Here is a 15034-nt window from a genome sequence, read left to right on the forward strand (position 1 = left end):
GTCTTTGAATGCCATCGCGCTCCACTCTTATAGGCGAAACTTAAGCATCCTCCATTTTCTTTTACTTAAAAGTAAGTGCATTCAGTCTGTTTGTTGGATCTTGTGTAGGTTGCACCGTTCCTAAGTGCACTCAGACGTTGGACTCTTGACGAAGTTAATGGCGCAAAGCTTGTGAGCACGGGAGAGTGGTATGCTTATATTGAACAAAGAGGAAGAACACACATCCGCAAAAAATCTCTTGCGCTATACTTGTTCCTAAAATAAAATTTTAGCCAGTCTTCTTTCTTGGTGAAGGAGACCGGCCAATGGGAAGGAGCACTTACGAAGAAAAGGCTTTGTGAAAATTTGAGCCGCGGTTACAGCACTATTGGCAGCGTCGGCTGATGATGTACCTCTCTCGCACAACCGTGTCTAAAATGCTTACACTTGTAATGGAGAAGGTTTTTTTTCGTTTTGTTTTTGTGAAAGCTGAGTCAGTGCGCGAGAAACCTCAAGAAATCACGCCCGTTATCAGTATGAATCAAGACACACTTGAGTACTTTAAAAATGCAGCACGGACTGACCCAGCTGTCAGCAGTAGGTGCTCTTTCTCTTGCCCTTGTCGGAGTCGAGACGTCTCCTAGCGATACCAAGAGCAGGGTAACGAGCCGGAACTGAACCGAAAAACGAAAAAGGAAAACGCTGTTTCTGCGGCAACGGGAAGTAAACCGGAAAGTTACTTTTTTTTTTTTCTTCTCTCTCTCCGGAATGAAACCGACCAGAAAAAATACGAGGCGTTGGTTCGTGTTGGCCACTTTTTCTGCATAGCTTTCCACGCGTGCCTGCACATGTGGCCCAACCATGCTACCTCTTTCGCAAACGCACATGAGCCTCTCGGAATTTTAGAAGTGGTAGCAATGATAGCTTTACTTTGTCTTTTCGTGCAGCTACGGAGCAACGTCGAATTCTTTCACAAAGTAAATGTGCGCGGATTTCCCGCGCTTATCTTTACATAACGCAAACGAGCCCAAACTGGTTAAAAACCTATTTGAAACGTTATTCTTCCTGCTCCGGAGTCGAACCGGGACCGAGCCGTTTTCGCTGCCGAACCGGAGCCAGAAATCGGAACGAAAAAGAATAAAAAATGAAAGAAGCGTTACGGTTTGGTCCCCGAGGTTTGCCGGTCACTCGACCACCTAAGACCACTGTACGTTTGCAGGGAGGCGACGCGGCCGTCACGGACACGGCTCAGCGCAGCGGCCACGGGGGAACCTCGTACGTGCACCCGAGCCGGCTGGAGGCCGCATTCCTGCCCACGCCGTGTCGCCTTGGCTCTGCCGCTTCGACGGACGCGGACGACGCTAAGCCGCACCCCGGCAAGGCGAGTGTTGTTCCTGGTCGGAATGTGTCTCGCTCGTTGTGATGGTTCCTACGGGGCTTATACTGAAAAGAAAGAAAGGAAAACGAATAACAAGAACAACTACGTGCCGTGTACAACGCGTGTAATTTGGGTGAAGGCGAGTGTACTGGGCAATTCTTTGAAAGCACATAGCCTACACGTGCGCTTCAAACTTTCGGTACGCGTCACCCCACGGAGTGGCCTGGCAATTCCTGTGTATCTATGAATTCCCTTGCATTGTCGGTCCGTTTAGAGGCAAGCGCAGAGACTTGTGGCGCGTTTCATATAAACGGGCCGGAAACGAGGGTCTACAAATTTCATTTTGCGCCTAATTGACAAAAACGCTTCAAAATTTTCCGCACATTCTATATATACAGCTGTGAAAATCGGCATGTAGCGTTTTCTAGCGCTTCTATGGTCGCATTAACAGCCTGGCTGTAAAATTGGACATTTGTACCTGCTTGTAGGCCTTACCAGTCATGACGAGCGCAAGTTTGAGTTTATGATTTCTATGAGCGAGTTTTCTCAAACGCGACCACTCCCGCTCAGATCGACAAACCAACCGCCGAGCCACGTCTCTCTGAACGCCGTGCGAGAGGCTAAATATAGCTCCGATTACATCATGCGTGGCGCGATAGTGACGCCATCTTTGCATCCGACACATGCATGATCAAGTAATGGCTTCACGGTGCAGCTGTAGTAATGCAACTAATGAGACTAAACTTTTGCAAGTAATTGCTTCCTTCTTTTACACAATGACACCAAAGTAAGGCGTTTGTGTACTACGGTTGCGAATATGTAAGAGCGATAATAGCAGAACGTGTTTTCGATACGTGCGATTTAAGCAAGAGACTCCCTGTGACCGATTTTGATTACGTTGCGGTTGAGAAAAAACTATTTGCAGACGGCAGACAGAGGCAACCACAACGAAGCGCTGGGCTACCATTGCGTTATTGCTCGTTCACTCCTTGTATGCAAAACGAAGCGCACGCGCCACGAAAAAGAAAGGCGCGTGCTGCTGTGCTTCGCCCTGATGTCGTTGGTAAACGCGCCGAGGAAAGCGAAGGGAAGTAAAAATAGGCAGTATCAGTAGATCGAGGTTGTAATGGGGCTGGCAGGCGTCACACGTAGATCATAGGTTCGAAGCAGTTAGGCGATGCCCAACACCGGAGGATTGAATTTACCACGGATGTCGATGGATAATCATCGAGCGATAGATAGCACGGCAATAGCGCTTATCGCATTACAGTTGCTCCCGCGCATCCGTGAAGACCCTGCGAGTTTATTTCCTCGATGCGATCCTGCCTCCAACTTTTTTCTGCTCCCCGTTTCGCTTCCTTCGCCACAGGGTCTCGGCGACGCGATGGTGGTGATCGTCTCGGCGACCGACGTCCGCTGTCCGTGCCGGCACTTCTGCCTGACCCGCACCCTGTCGCCGGCCACCTTCAAGTGCGCATGTCCCATTGGCTTCAGGCTGGCACGTGATGGCCACAACTGCCACGGTGAGGACAAGTGACACGGGAAGACCGCGATGCGTGCCCGTTACCAAGGCGCGCCTTTTAGCGTGCTTAGAGCGGGCCACGCGCCGTCATCCGGAATTGTGACGAAAGATGGGCGAATTAATTTTAAGGACCACAGTCGTCGAAAAAAACGTTTTACTTCCCTAGAAAGAATATATTCGCTTTTGCTCGCGCTGTGAGATGAATTACGCGTGCCGCCATCTGCCAAAAGCACAACTATAAACACGAAGATGAAGCTTCACTTGTCCGTGGCATTGATATAGGAAATGCAAGGTATACCGTTGATGAGCTGAGCTCGTTCTTGGCTGTTATTACCAAAAAAAAAAAAAAACGATTGGACGAATATTTGTCGTCAAATGCACAGAAGCGGTTAAAAAGGAACTTATTATGAATGTCGAGCGGTATGCCACGTGAGTCGAGTCTGCAATGACTTCCCTTGATTACGAGAAAAATTAGGGGATTCGAGACAAAACGCTAATTACTGCTAACCAATCTTCTTTAAGCGACGGACATCACAATTCAAGCACACCTGCGATATCTGTGGCATCTTTTCTCCAACACATCTCCAACTCGACGTTGCAAATGAACCGTTACTTCAATTCATTTGAATCAATTCGATGGCGCATGCGCGCGCTGTGAAGGAACTTCTTCTGTCTTACTTGACACTGAAAACGCAGTTCATTAGTTTGTTTGTTTTACAGTAGCATTTGTCACAGGTTCCATCCGTAGACAGAGTGAGAGAGACGTTTAAATATAAGAAGGACAGCAAAATCGCCCTGGGGCACATTCGTCTCAGGGTATGCTCTGCGCTTGGGAAAAAAATGAAGAAAGAAAGAAAGAGGATCTCGACGCGACGTTTATCTACAGTGCGAACAGATCAGAAGAGACACAAAGTGAAGATGACGGCCCGCCACATTGTGATTCGTCTTATTTGTTCGCGCTGTAGGTAATCATACACTTGTACAGACCCGCTCAAATTACTTCCTGCGGTTCTTCAGGGTGCAATGTCAATTATATTGTCAGCACGTCATCACGGGAGGTACATCGCGATATCTGTAATGTGTTATAGATGTGACATGTAGGGGACCAAAAATAGTGGAATCACGTAGATACGGGAAACTATCGCCACCTCTGTTTACAGAGCCTGTGGTCGTTTTCTTTGTTGTACCCCCTATTACCGATGGGCCATCAAAACCATGTTGTGTGAGGTTCAAGATCTGCTTTCATGTGGCGCCCTATTTCTTTGTTTTATTTAATTTTTAGGCAGACCTACAGTGTGGCGATTGGCGCGAAAATGTGACACGCTAATCACTATATCCTCACACTCCCTCATCGACGTATTACAGGTTTACCTGCGACTGTCTTTTTCCAGTCGCCGTTAAGTGCAGCTGTAGTAGAGGACACGAATTGGTGGCATAGGCGTCACACGAAAAATGCGGATGACGACGGGGCATTCACTGCCTGACGTGTCTTCCGCGCCCATTTTGCATTTCGCAGCTGCTTCCGGCGACGCGAGAACCAACGGCGAGTACAAGTTGCCCACGCACCACCTCGTAGTCATCATCCTCTGCATCCTGGTCACGGTGGCCATCATCCTCTTCTTCGTCGTTGGATGTGAGTTTACACAAGTCTCTCGCTGCAGTCAATCTTATACGCCGGGACACGTATGCCCTCGTTCGATTTAGCTCATCGTGGTTCCTGAACAAACCTGCCAGTCGTGACACAAGTACAAACGATATAAAAGTTGGGGCAGCAGGAAGTATCTCAGGTGCCGGCGTCTCTCAAGGGACGTGCAAACTTTTTTCCACGGTATCAGTGTCACGTGACGTAGACTTATCACACTTTCTCTGCCTTCATTACAACACCGTTCTTTGCAGATCACAGTATAAAAGAGAGTCGAGCGAGGTAGGTTCAGTTTCTTGTGGTTGTCAAACATAGCGACAGACAGCAGAAGAAGAGTAACGGGATTACACAAGTACAGCACTGATTCAAAATAATTTAGGAAACTATCAAGCCATATCAAGCTACCTTGCTGCCGGTGGGAACCACAACCACAACCTGCACATTAAGCGTGCGTTTCACTACTGACCGAAAGAGAAATATAAATGAAACAAAATCGTTGCATTATTGCGACCTTGCTTCCTGTTTTAGTCCGTGCTTTGATGACCTTCGTCCCCGGTTTTGAGTAACTCGACAAATGGTGTTCAAAAATATTTTTGTGCCCCGATGCAACTACAGGCAGCAGCACGCTTTCTAGCGTCCGTTCTTGGCGTCCTTGATGCTTTCGCATCTTTCTATGACACACGAGCAGTAGGCAGCGATGTTTAAATGCTGGAAGTAAATGTTGCATTAAGCATATGCAGACAAAAAAAGTTGCCATTCTCATAGACCCTATATTTGGTCCCTTCTAATTCATGCCGGCAAAGAACAGTGGCATCTCAGGCACGCATGCATACCTAGACGCGACAACGCCGAAACTTAGATCGCGAAACGCTGCTCTTTGCCGCATAAAACTAATCTAGTCGAAGTGATAGCTATGCCCAAGTGTTCGTTTTGTCATGGTTGTGTTTATCTTTACGGGCAGGCGGACCGACTTAATCAAGTTCGCAGAGTATATTCCACACTTTGACGAAAAGAGTCGACGTGTAACAAACCACGTTCATTAACGTGTCAACTGCGAGTTCATGCCAAAACACTTTAGTTCCATTTATAACACAGCATGGAAGGTACAAGTCACATGACTACCTGGATATTTTGCCGGTAGCACGCACCATTCCTGCTCCCTGGTGGGGCTAGTTCGGCGAGGAAGCCGTTTGCGCTCTGTATCACGAGCTAAGGCTTTCTTCTATAGCCAAATCCCTTTTGAGGCATTGCTCTCCTTTTATATGCGCGTAAATATAGATTAACGTAGCGGCGCCCACGGGGATGATGGTGTTGCTCTTCCACGGGCACCTATTCTAGAAAACAACCGCAGACAGAGGAATTAATGATTCGGTAATTGTGCAGAAACCATCTACGATTATTGTCAACTAAACGGATATCCAAATTCGTGTACAAAGCTATCCCGTTTTATTAGAGAATGACGCGCTTGAAGTTCTATATTTGTTGCAGGGATGGCGCTTAGATGGCGTCCGTTGTTTGGTTGTGTAATTCAGCAGCGAACAAAACCTTTAGGAAGCACATCTGTAGCTGTTATATTGAAGGTTGCTATATAAGTATATATATACCAAGGGAAAAGAAGCGCAGTCGAGGACCGCCGAAACATAGGTGGGATGACGAAATTAGGGAATTTTCAAGCACAAGTTGCAATCAGCTAGCGCAAGACAGGGGTAATAGAGATCGCCTTTTCTCTGCAGTGGACATGAAAAATAGGGTGATGTTGGTGATGATGATGATGTAAAGAAGCCCATCCGTCACGTATGTGTTGTCTCAAGCGCTGGAAGAGCGTCGACTTGCATGGCGAGTGCCGTCCTCCTTTCCCGCCGTGGCCTCAGGGGCAGAGGGTGAAGGGAGAAAGAGGAACGTTGCCCTTCCTCCTTCCCTAGCGCTCCACCGCAGGAGCTCAACATTTAGACGCGTTGCAAAGCTTTCCCGCGGCAGCACGTGCTGTAATAGCTATGATAAGCTGGTGTTTGGCGGTGAACGCTCCCCGAAATTCGTTTATGAAGTGAACATGCACCTTTCGCATCGGCTCGTATGTATAGGCTATAGGCGGTGAAAGTTCGACCACCAGCCACCGACCGACACGATAACGATAGAAAGAGCAAAAAAAATAGCCATTCACTTTAAATGCCATAAGCAATAGCCTAAGTCCCGCTAACCATACTATAATGAATGGCTAGGATGCAAAAGTTGGCTAGTTTGTGAGCTGTCATCATAAATAAAGCCAACGCAATACCGACGTAAGAAAGAAGACAGAGACCCAGTGCGGCGTCCTTGTCTGCTTGGCTGTGCTGTTTCTCGCGCTGTTCTTTTTGTTTTTAATTGTGAGAGGACTAGGCTTGCTGGATATTCCACACTACATACTCGTGCGAAATACCAGTCATATTACGGTTCTGAGCACTCTGTTCACGTGCGCAACTTCGTTTCCCGAAGGACCGACGCTAACGCCACACCCTTCCTGACCCGCCCGCAGTTCCTCGGTGTCCCGGTTCCCGCAAGAAGCTGCCTTCGTCGCTCAGTCCCGAGCCTCTGGGCGGCAACAACCCGGAGGTCCAGCTGAGCAGGCTGCGACAGGCCACGGGCATGGTGACCGAGTTCAACCCAAACTACGAGTTCGGAGGCTCCACCTGCACGCTGCAGGACCTGACCGACATCCCGCGCGAGAGCCTCACCCTGGTCAAGGCCCTGGGACAGGGCGCATTCGGCGAGGTCTACCAGGTTCGCTAAGCGGGAATTTGTTTCGCGAGGGGTCCTTAGCTCGAGCCATGGGAGCACGGGCTCGGACACGGGTTTGCGTTTGGTTGCGCGTTGGGCTGTCTTCTCGCTGCTGTTGGGACACACGTTTTCTGTAAGTACAGCAATGGAGTACAAAATTGGAGTTGAGCGGGTCATGTAATACGTAGAACAAATGGTCAGTAGTCGACCAGAATACTACAGAGGGATGGGAAACGCAGTTGGAGGACAGCAAAATAATTCGCGCCTGAAGGATGTATCACGCCGATGCAATCAGGTTGGGGGAGATCGGAGATCGCTTGGAGAGGTGTTCGTCGTGCAATAAACATAAAATATGACCGCGATGGTTACGGTAGCAACGGACGTCACTCCCGGGGCCCCTGGCAACAAAAACACATTTTGGTGCCCCTATTTTAGACAGATTACCTCAATGTGAGCGTAATCTGCACCTCTTCATGATCAGTCATGTTGAGGGCCGACTACTTTCGAAAATGTTTCCTTTTTACTCTTTTCCCACATAACGCCCAGCGAGATGTCTAGCTGCATTGGCGAACACAGTGTCAATTGACCTAGCCAATGAACGCTCACTGAGAGTGATCCAAATCCAGAAAACTGTAGCAGTCTGTAGGTAAAGTCAACGCGTATACCGTATAATGTTGTTTCGAGTAAAACGAACTCAATGTGCAATTCGAAACGCATTGTGTGAGGAAGCGATGGCGATAGGTCTCGATTCGCAAGACCAGCCTTGTCGAACCGCGTCCTCGTTCAAAAGTGAAATTGCAAACATTTGCACTTCACTTAGCCTACGTGGCTAAAGACCACACTGTCGCGCAAGTGTAGTCATAGAACCAAAGCGCGAAGTAGCAGGTAACTTGGCCCGTATTCACAAGAAAACTTTTGCGACAGGATTGTTCATAACCAAAAATTTCAGCCAACCCTGAAGCTGATGATATAATAAGTGAAAGTGACTGTCCAACGACAAGGAACACTTATCAACGAAAAGTTTTGCGAATTTAGCCCTCAGCGGTATGTGTATCTTGTTTCGAAGACAGAGTCTTTTTTGCCTACTTCACACGGGTTTACGTGGCAAATGAGTATCTATCTGTACGTGGCTTTTGATAACAAAAAAGCAGCTCTTTTGATCCTACAGAGTGTTGTATTCAAATGTAGGTCTCAAAGACACAAAAAGCGAGAATTCGTCGCAGATCAGGTAAAATTAATGGTATGGGCGTAATTAGCTCCAATATATTAGTCGAAACTTAACATTGCGCCGTAAACTGCACATTCTCTGGTACCGCCCTTCCTCTTGGTCTTGGTCAGAAGGAAAAAAAGCGAATGAAAAGACTCGACTTGAATAAAATAAATAGAGCCCCCCCCCCCCCCCCAAGAAAAGTAACACCTGACAACAAAACGAAGAAAATAATGAAAATAATGAAAAACTATCGTGGAATTATGCAAAGTTGCATCATTTTTAATGACCCCCAATTTCAGCACATAGAAATACATATACCATGTAGTACAGAGTTGTCGTGACGTGCGCGTACGGGCAGGACAGCTTCGTCGGAACTAAAAGAGTGCGTCCGAGTCAATGAAACAGAAAGAAGGAAGCAAAACGCAGGCTTCACTTTCCGGTTTATCTGGTAGCGTACATTAGAGTCTCCAGGGCAAACATGTTTGCCCACAACGATCGCATCATTTCGTGTAGTATCACGCCGCCTTCGGTGACACATATTGCGTTGCTTATCAGTATATTACATGCGACTATTATTACTATAATCATTCACTTGTACAGAAGCTTGTCGTTCTATTGTACATGTTGTGCATGCTTCTAGAGCTTCGGCACAATATATTTCAAGGCAAAAGCGACAACAACGCAGTACGCTATTGCCGTCTTGGTGTTCGTATACGTTTCGCTAAAGCTGACATGCACAGTTTATTATTTATTAATCTATGGGGTTTTACGTGCCAAAACCACGATCTGATCATGAGGCATGCCGTAGTGAGGGACGCCGGATTAATTTTGACCACCTGAGGCTCTTTAACGTGCACCTAAATCTAAGTGTACGGACGGTCTTGCATTTAGCGCCTACCGAAATGCGGCCGACGTGGCCGGGATGTGATCCCGCGACCTCGTGCTTAACAGATCAACATCATAGCCATTGAGAAATACAGGCGGCCACGCACAATTTGCATCAACTCGCCTTACAAGCGTGTATCATCGACGTTCTTGGTTTCTGTGCATTTTTCTTTTGCTACAGTTCAGTTTTATGTTTGATTAATTACGGCATCTTCTCAACTGAGTTTCTTGCGGAATCGCAAAGTTTTGGGTCAAGGTTTCTGGAAAACAGTAAGGGCACCGAATGCGCACTCCTTCTGTTCAGTAATCGCTGTCAGTGTGTTGATGCTTTCCGGTTTACGAGAAGTAAAACTACACATCTAGCAAAAAGAGAAGAGCAATTATACTATCTGAAAAGTTTCGAACAGCGGATTCTGCAACGCATTGATTCTACACATTAAATTCAGGATGTTAACACAAACGTTTTTACTCAATTAACAGCGTTGATTGATTACTTAACTATCTTTTGATTATTAAGAAACATAAATATGTGCATTGCTTTAGAAGTGGGAGAGTGCAACTTCCTTTAAAGCTTAGAATGTTCATGGTGGCACCTAATAATAACATTAGGATGATAAGTTGGCCCATCATCGAGATACTAGGGGCAGCGTCGGTTTTTTTTTTTTCTGCAAGCTAATTCCGCCATACTGTCAGCTCTCAGTGGCGCAGAATGCGGTTTCGCCATCTCTGATCGACAAAAAAATACAAAGCTGGTGTAATTCGTAAAAGTGGTGCAATGTGACAGCGCTGTGAAATACACTCCATGTTTCAAGAACTCGAACTGGTTAAAGTTAATCAGGACCATTCGACTGGGCGTTGTGTCTCATTGCTAAACTGTTGTTTTTGGATGTTAAAGCGAATCAATCAATCAATCAACCAATCAATCAATCAATCAATCAATCAACCAGTCAGTCAGTCAGTCAATAGATCGATCGATCGATTGATCGATCAATTTGTAAGGAGGGTGGAGTCGCCGGCATGCTCTACATGTCTCTCCGCACCCCTCATATTGGCCCACTCTCGCGGCCTTCATTACAGGGCTTCCTGCTGCCAACAACCGTTCCGCCCACTTCGCCGACTACCGGCGAAGCACCGTCTCCAGTGACAGAGATTCCAGTTGCCGTGAAGACGCTGCCGGAGCTTTCGTCACCCGAGTCGGAGAAAGACTTCGTCACGGAGGCCTGCATCATGAGGTACGAGAACGCCGAGTCATATGGAGAGAGTAAAAACTATTACTAGAGAAAAAGCTGAGAGCTAGGTCGACCTGCACTACTGCGTTCCAGACCGCTACTCAGCGTTGTGGGTAGGTGTAGAAGGAAAAAAAAAAGATGTGGGAGAAAGTTAAGATAACGAGAGAGAAACGGCATGATGTGTCTGGATAAAAAAAAAGGAAAAACAACTGCAAATACATACTATAGTCGCATATCCACTATCTTTCAGAAGAGCCACAATGACCTTCATCGCTTGACACGCAGATAATTTTGACCGTGGACCTTAATGAAGACTTAGAAGTTGGCTGGTTGTCGAGGGGCGCCAAGGAATTGGTCATCGATTTTTTTCTCTCGCAAGTAGTTCAAAAGGAGACGCGTTCTATAATGGATACTGGATATCTTTTCCTGGTTGGAAATTTGTCATGCTTCTACAGGTGATCAGTGTGAGCTATGAAATAAACCATTCGTACCTAGTACACTCTCGCATAACATGCGCATACACACACAGTAACAGATAACTGGAATATACAGTGTTGAGAAGCGGAACAAGAAGTGGAGCTAGCTGGTATTAATCGATGATGTACTGTGGCACGAAACACGAGTCACAAGAATAAGTTAGGATAAAGACGAAGCGCTACACTCCGCAAAGTTTATTGGAGGAACCGAAGGCTTTTGTATGCACGTGAAAGATGCCGAGTAGGAAGATGCAAGAGAAACAGCATAACACACACCACCATTGGCGTCTATAACGGTGATGAATGCGGCTTTTTGAGCACAAGACGAGGACAGATAAGAGACTCGGACACACGAGCCTCTTCTCTGTCCTCGTCCTGTGCGCGAAAAGCTGCATTCATGTCCCACCAACATGCCCAGTCACCTTAATAAAGGTGATGTCCGGTGGGGGCGAGTGTCACGGAGTAAGATCTCAGAGTGCCTTCGTTGCGCTATTTGTCCCAGTAAACACTATGTATGGACATTGTAAATTGAAGCCAGTCCGCTGTGACAACGTGAGGAGGCGCACTAGATTGCATGTGCTCTTAGAATAATATCTAAATAAACAAATCGGACATCGTATCTCCTAAGGAAATTTTAAACTTTTTTTGCGTTCTGCTTGACCTCGTTCAATGGCTTGTATGATTTCAGGTCTTCGACATCGTTAGCATTGGTCGCTCGCCGCACCGGCTGTTCAGAAAAGAATCAAATCGAAGAAAAAAAAATCCCCACAAATAATGCGACCCCAGAATCGTGAATTGAGGACATGAAAACACCGCGCTCAGTCAGATGAGCGTAGTTTAATGTTTATATTCCCAAATTTAGTACACGCATGGTTGGGGAGAAATTCAAAACCATACTCAGTGTGGGTGCGTCAGACCCTGAGCAGAATGGCAATACATGTTCGACCTTCCCTGATTTTTTTGTCTGCACTACTTCTATGTTCTGGTGTTTTCTTCCGGTGTGTGTGTGTGTGTGTGTGTGTGTGTGTGTGTGTATTGTGTTCTTTCGTCGATCCTTTAATGCCCTTTGAAAAGGCTCCAGCTACACCCGAGCAATGGTAGCAAATAGAAGTGGCTGCTGGGAGGGCATTCTGTAATAGTCCACCTAATGGAGTGTCCATTTCGGTCGCTGCTGATTGGCTAGGTCCACTCGTCTCCTCCTCTCTCGTAAAGCTGCATCCACTCAGCAGCGGCTGAAATTGACAGTCCACTGGGTGGACTCTCATAATCAAGCAAAAGCGTCTTAGAGTGTGTGCAATGTTGTTTACGTGTTACTATTTCCTTCCTGCTTCAGGGCCCATATTCAGCAAAAGAAGAGTAAACGTCAGCCGATCATCATACCTGACACACGCACACCCATATAATTACTAAAAGCTTTGTAAATTTGGCTCCTGAACCCGTCTGCGCGAAAATGGTTGTTTCGGTAGAGCGGTTCGTCAGAGCAAATGCCAGCCAATTGTGACGTTGACTGCCAGACCAAGACCGGCCAATGGCAAGCATCTTTTATCGAAAACCTTTGTGCATACAGACTCTGGGCCTATATTAACAAACATCTCTTGAGCTAGGATTGTTCCTAAAAGCAAATTTCAATCTATATTGATAGTGCATATATGCTTTCAGCCAAGGTGGCCAGCCAGTGGCAACGAGTGTTGACGAACGAGAAGATTTCTAAATTCGGCCCTTGGTTCTCAGGTGTAGCGTACAAGTGTGTAAAATTGCATATGACGTGCGCAAATTGGACAGTGAAATGAATGTACGGACGTTCCGTTATGCACGTTTCATTGCGGCAAACTTCGGTGGCCGGGCAAAGCTCAGTAACCAGGCAGGTCGCGGAAACTAGTGTCACAGATTTTCTTTTTTCTTTTCTCGCAGCAAGTTCAACCACCCGAACATTGTCCGTTTCATTGGCGTCTGCTTTGAGAAGATGCCACGTTTCATCGTTCTCGAACTGCTGCCCGGTGGAGACCTCAAGTCATTCCTTAGGGAATCGCGGCCAAAACCGGTGAGCGGGGTGTGGAAACACGACAAAGATTGTAGCCGTGTTGTTGCTGTGGGCAGTGTTAACGAGGATTCAGTTTTGGGCCTAGTTTCGGTCTTTTCCCCTGATTAACACAGAAACACGAGAAAACCGGACAGAAGCCGAAACATACGCAACCACTTGTGCATGACTCGACTTCAGTCTGTTTTGACTCAAGCTTCCGCCATATTCAATAGAAAAAGTGTTCGCGAGGCAGTGAATGCCAGCAATTGCTCTTGTTATTGTTATGGTTGCTGCTGTTCACCAACTGCGACACGTGGAGCTTTCGTTCATAAAGTGTCTGCTATACCAAAACTATATAGCTAAAGACGAATGACTGAGTAAGTAGATATAGAGATCAATGACGTGGGACTTTTCGAAATCTTTACGAGTAGAAAAAAAAAAAAAAGAAATCAACACTAAAAAAAATTACATAGTAAGAACATAGCACGAAGTTGAAAATACGTATAGATGTAACGCTTACTGTATGACCTGTGGCAAGCATGAGTATATAGCCTCCAGTCAAGCTGCAACAGCTGAATTCACAGTGAAGCGACCAAAAAATTACTGACATGGGGAAAACGTCATGGCAGTAACTTTGGTTTAAAAAAGAAAATCACACCGAAACACACAGATATTTACTGACACGAGAAAGTCATAATACGTTACAGTGGGAGAACTAACGAATAACTCATGTTGTAAAGCACTATTCACGTCGAAATATTATAAGGTGTTGTGATTGTCAGCACGTCCCAAGTTCCGTGAGGTCAATCTCATCGCTGACTATCACTGTTGCGAAGTCGGGGGTGCGTGCGGTTGCCCCTTTCGGTGCGCCGAAGGTATCGGTGACCTGGTTGCCCCTTTTGGTGAGCCCAGTCGGAAACGCACACACATCACTGGGCACAAACAGGGAAAGTAAGGGGAACGCACGCGGACTCCGATCCCTGGCATGGTCATGCCAGTTTGTGCGGCTGACAGGTGAGAAGAAGCGTAGCCTTGCACAGACCTTCACTCCGGCAGGGACAGGCCAATTTGGGCTGCTGACAGGTGTGAAAAATCGTAGCGTGAAGTGTGACAACATACATGCCGTAAGGGTGGCATCCCCCCCCCCCCCCCCTTTGAACGGCCGCCGGGCACAACAAAGGTAACTGTCCGAATAAAAATCAAGTAGAACCTTCGCAATATTTCTGTCTGTATATGGGTAGGATTGAGGTCCAAGCACTTTACAGGCATAAAGCACCTATCTAAGATGTGTCATTAAATGTCGGCGACGAAATACGTTGTGTAACTAAAGTGTGCGGTTTGCAGCAGAGTTTAGTCTGGGGTGCCGCAGTGAGCGCAGTCGGAAGAAGACATTCTTCGTATGCGATGTAAAAAAAGGGAGGTGGCATAGGTCAGCTCGAGATGTAGACGATATAGAGTGTATATAGAGTTCACTCGATCTTGAGGTTTGGTGAGAATCATGACAAAAGGTCTATATTTTTTTAGAGAAATGATTTTGTCCGTGCATCGCGCCACATGGCCCTTGATAATGTTCGCCCCAGTCTCTGAAATGTTTTTTTTTTCTTTTTTTTTTTTTGGCGCGTCCACTGTCAAAAGCGCAATCTGTGTCAATACGTTCAAAGTACTACGCGCTGCGGCAGCCTGAGATTTCTCCACCTGAGTGCAGGTGCCCGAGGTCAGAGATACGCTACCGCTAGTCCACCGCGATCTACGGTGATCCTTCCGGGAATATTAGATGTTGCGTGCACGCGTGATGAAATCTTCTCTAATGTTATATATATATGAATAGTCCCTATTTGTACCGAACCGCCGGTGGATAGCTCAATTATTCAATGCCGTGCTCCACGTCACCTCACTCTTTAGAAGCTCTGGGGCCTAGGCATATGGCGCTATGCAGTGC

General features: G+C 46.7%; 1 protein-coding gene across 2 annotated transcripts in view; it reads left to right on the forward strand.

Moving 5' to 3' along the window:
* Positions 1-15034, forward strand: part of Alk (Anaplastic lymphoma kinase) — a 195795-nt gene that overhangs the window by 151295 nt on the left and 29466 nt on the right. For both annotated transcript variants that reach the window (XM_050181497.3, XM_055072757.2), the window contains exons 16-21: positions 1199-1360; positions 2727-2880; positions 4396-4512; positions 7034-7278; positions 10448-10602; positions 12987-13116. In XM_050181497.3, coding sequence (XP_050037454.1) covers positions 1199-1360; positions 2727-2880; positions 4396-4512; positions 7034-7278; positions 10448-10602; positions 12987-13116 — 963 coding nt within the window. The remainder of the gene's footprint in view (positions 1-1198; positions 1361-2726; positions 2881-4395; positions 4513-7033; positions 7279-10447; positions 10603-12986; positions 13117-15034) is intronic.

Source organism: Dermacentor andersoni, chromosome 7 (genome assembly GCF_023375885.2).
Source record: "Dermacentor andersoni chromosome 7, qqDerAnde1_hic_scaffold, whole genome shotgun sequence".
Classification (NCBI taxonomy): Eukaryota; Metazoa; Arthropoda; class Arachnida; order Ixodida; family Ixodidae; genus Dermacentor; species Dermacentor andersoni.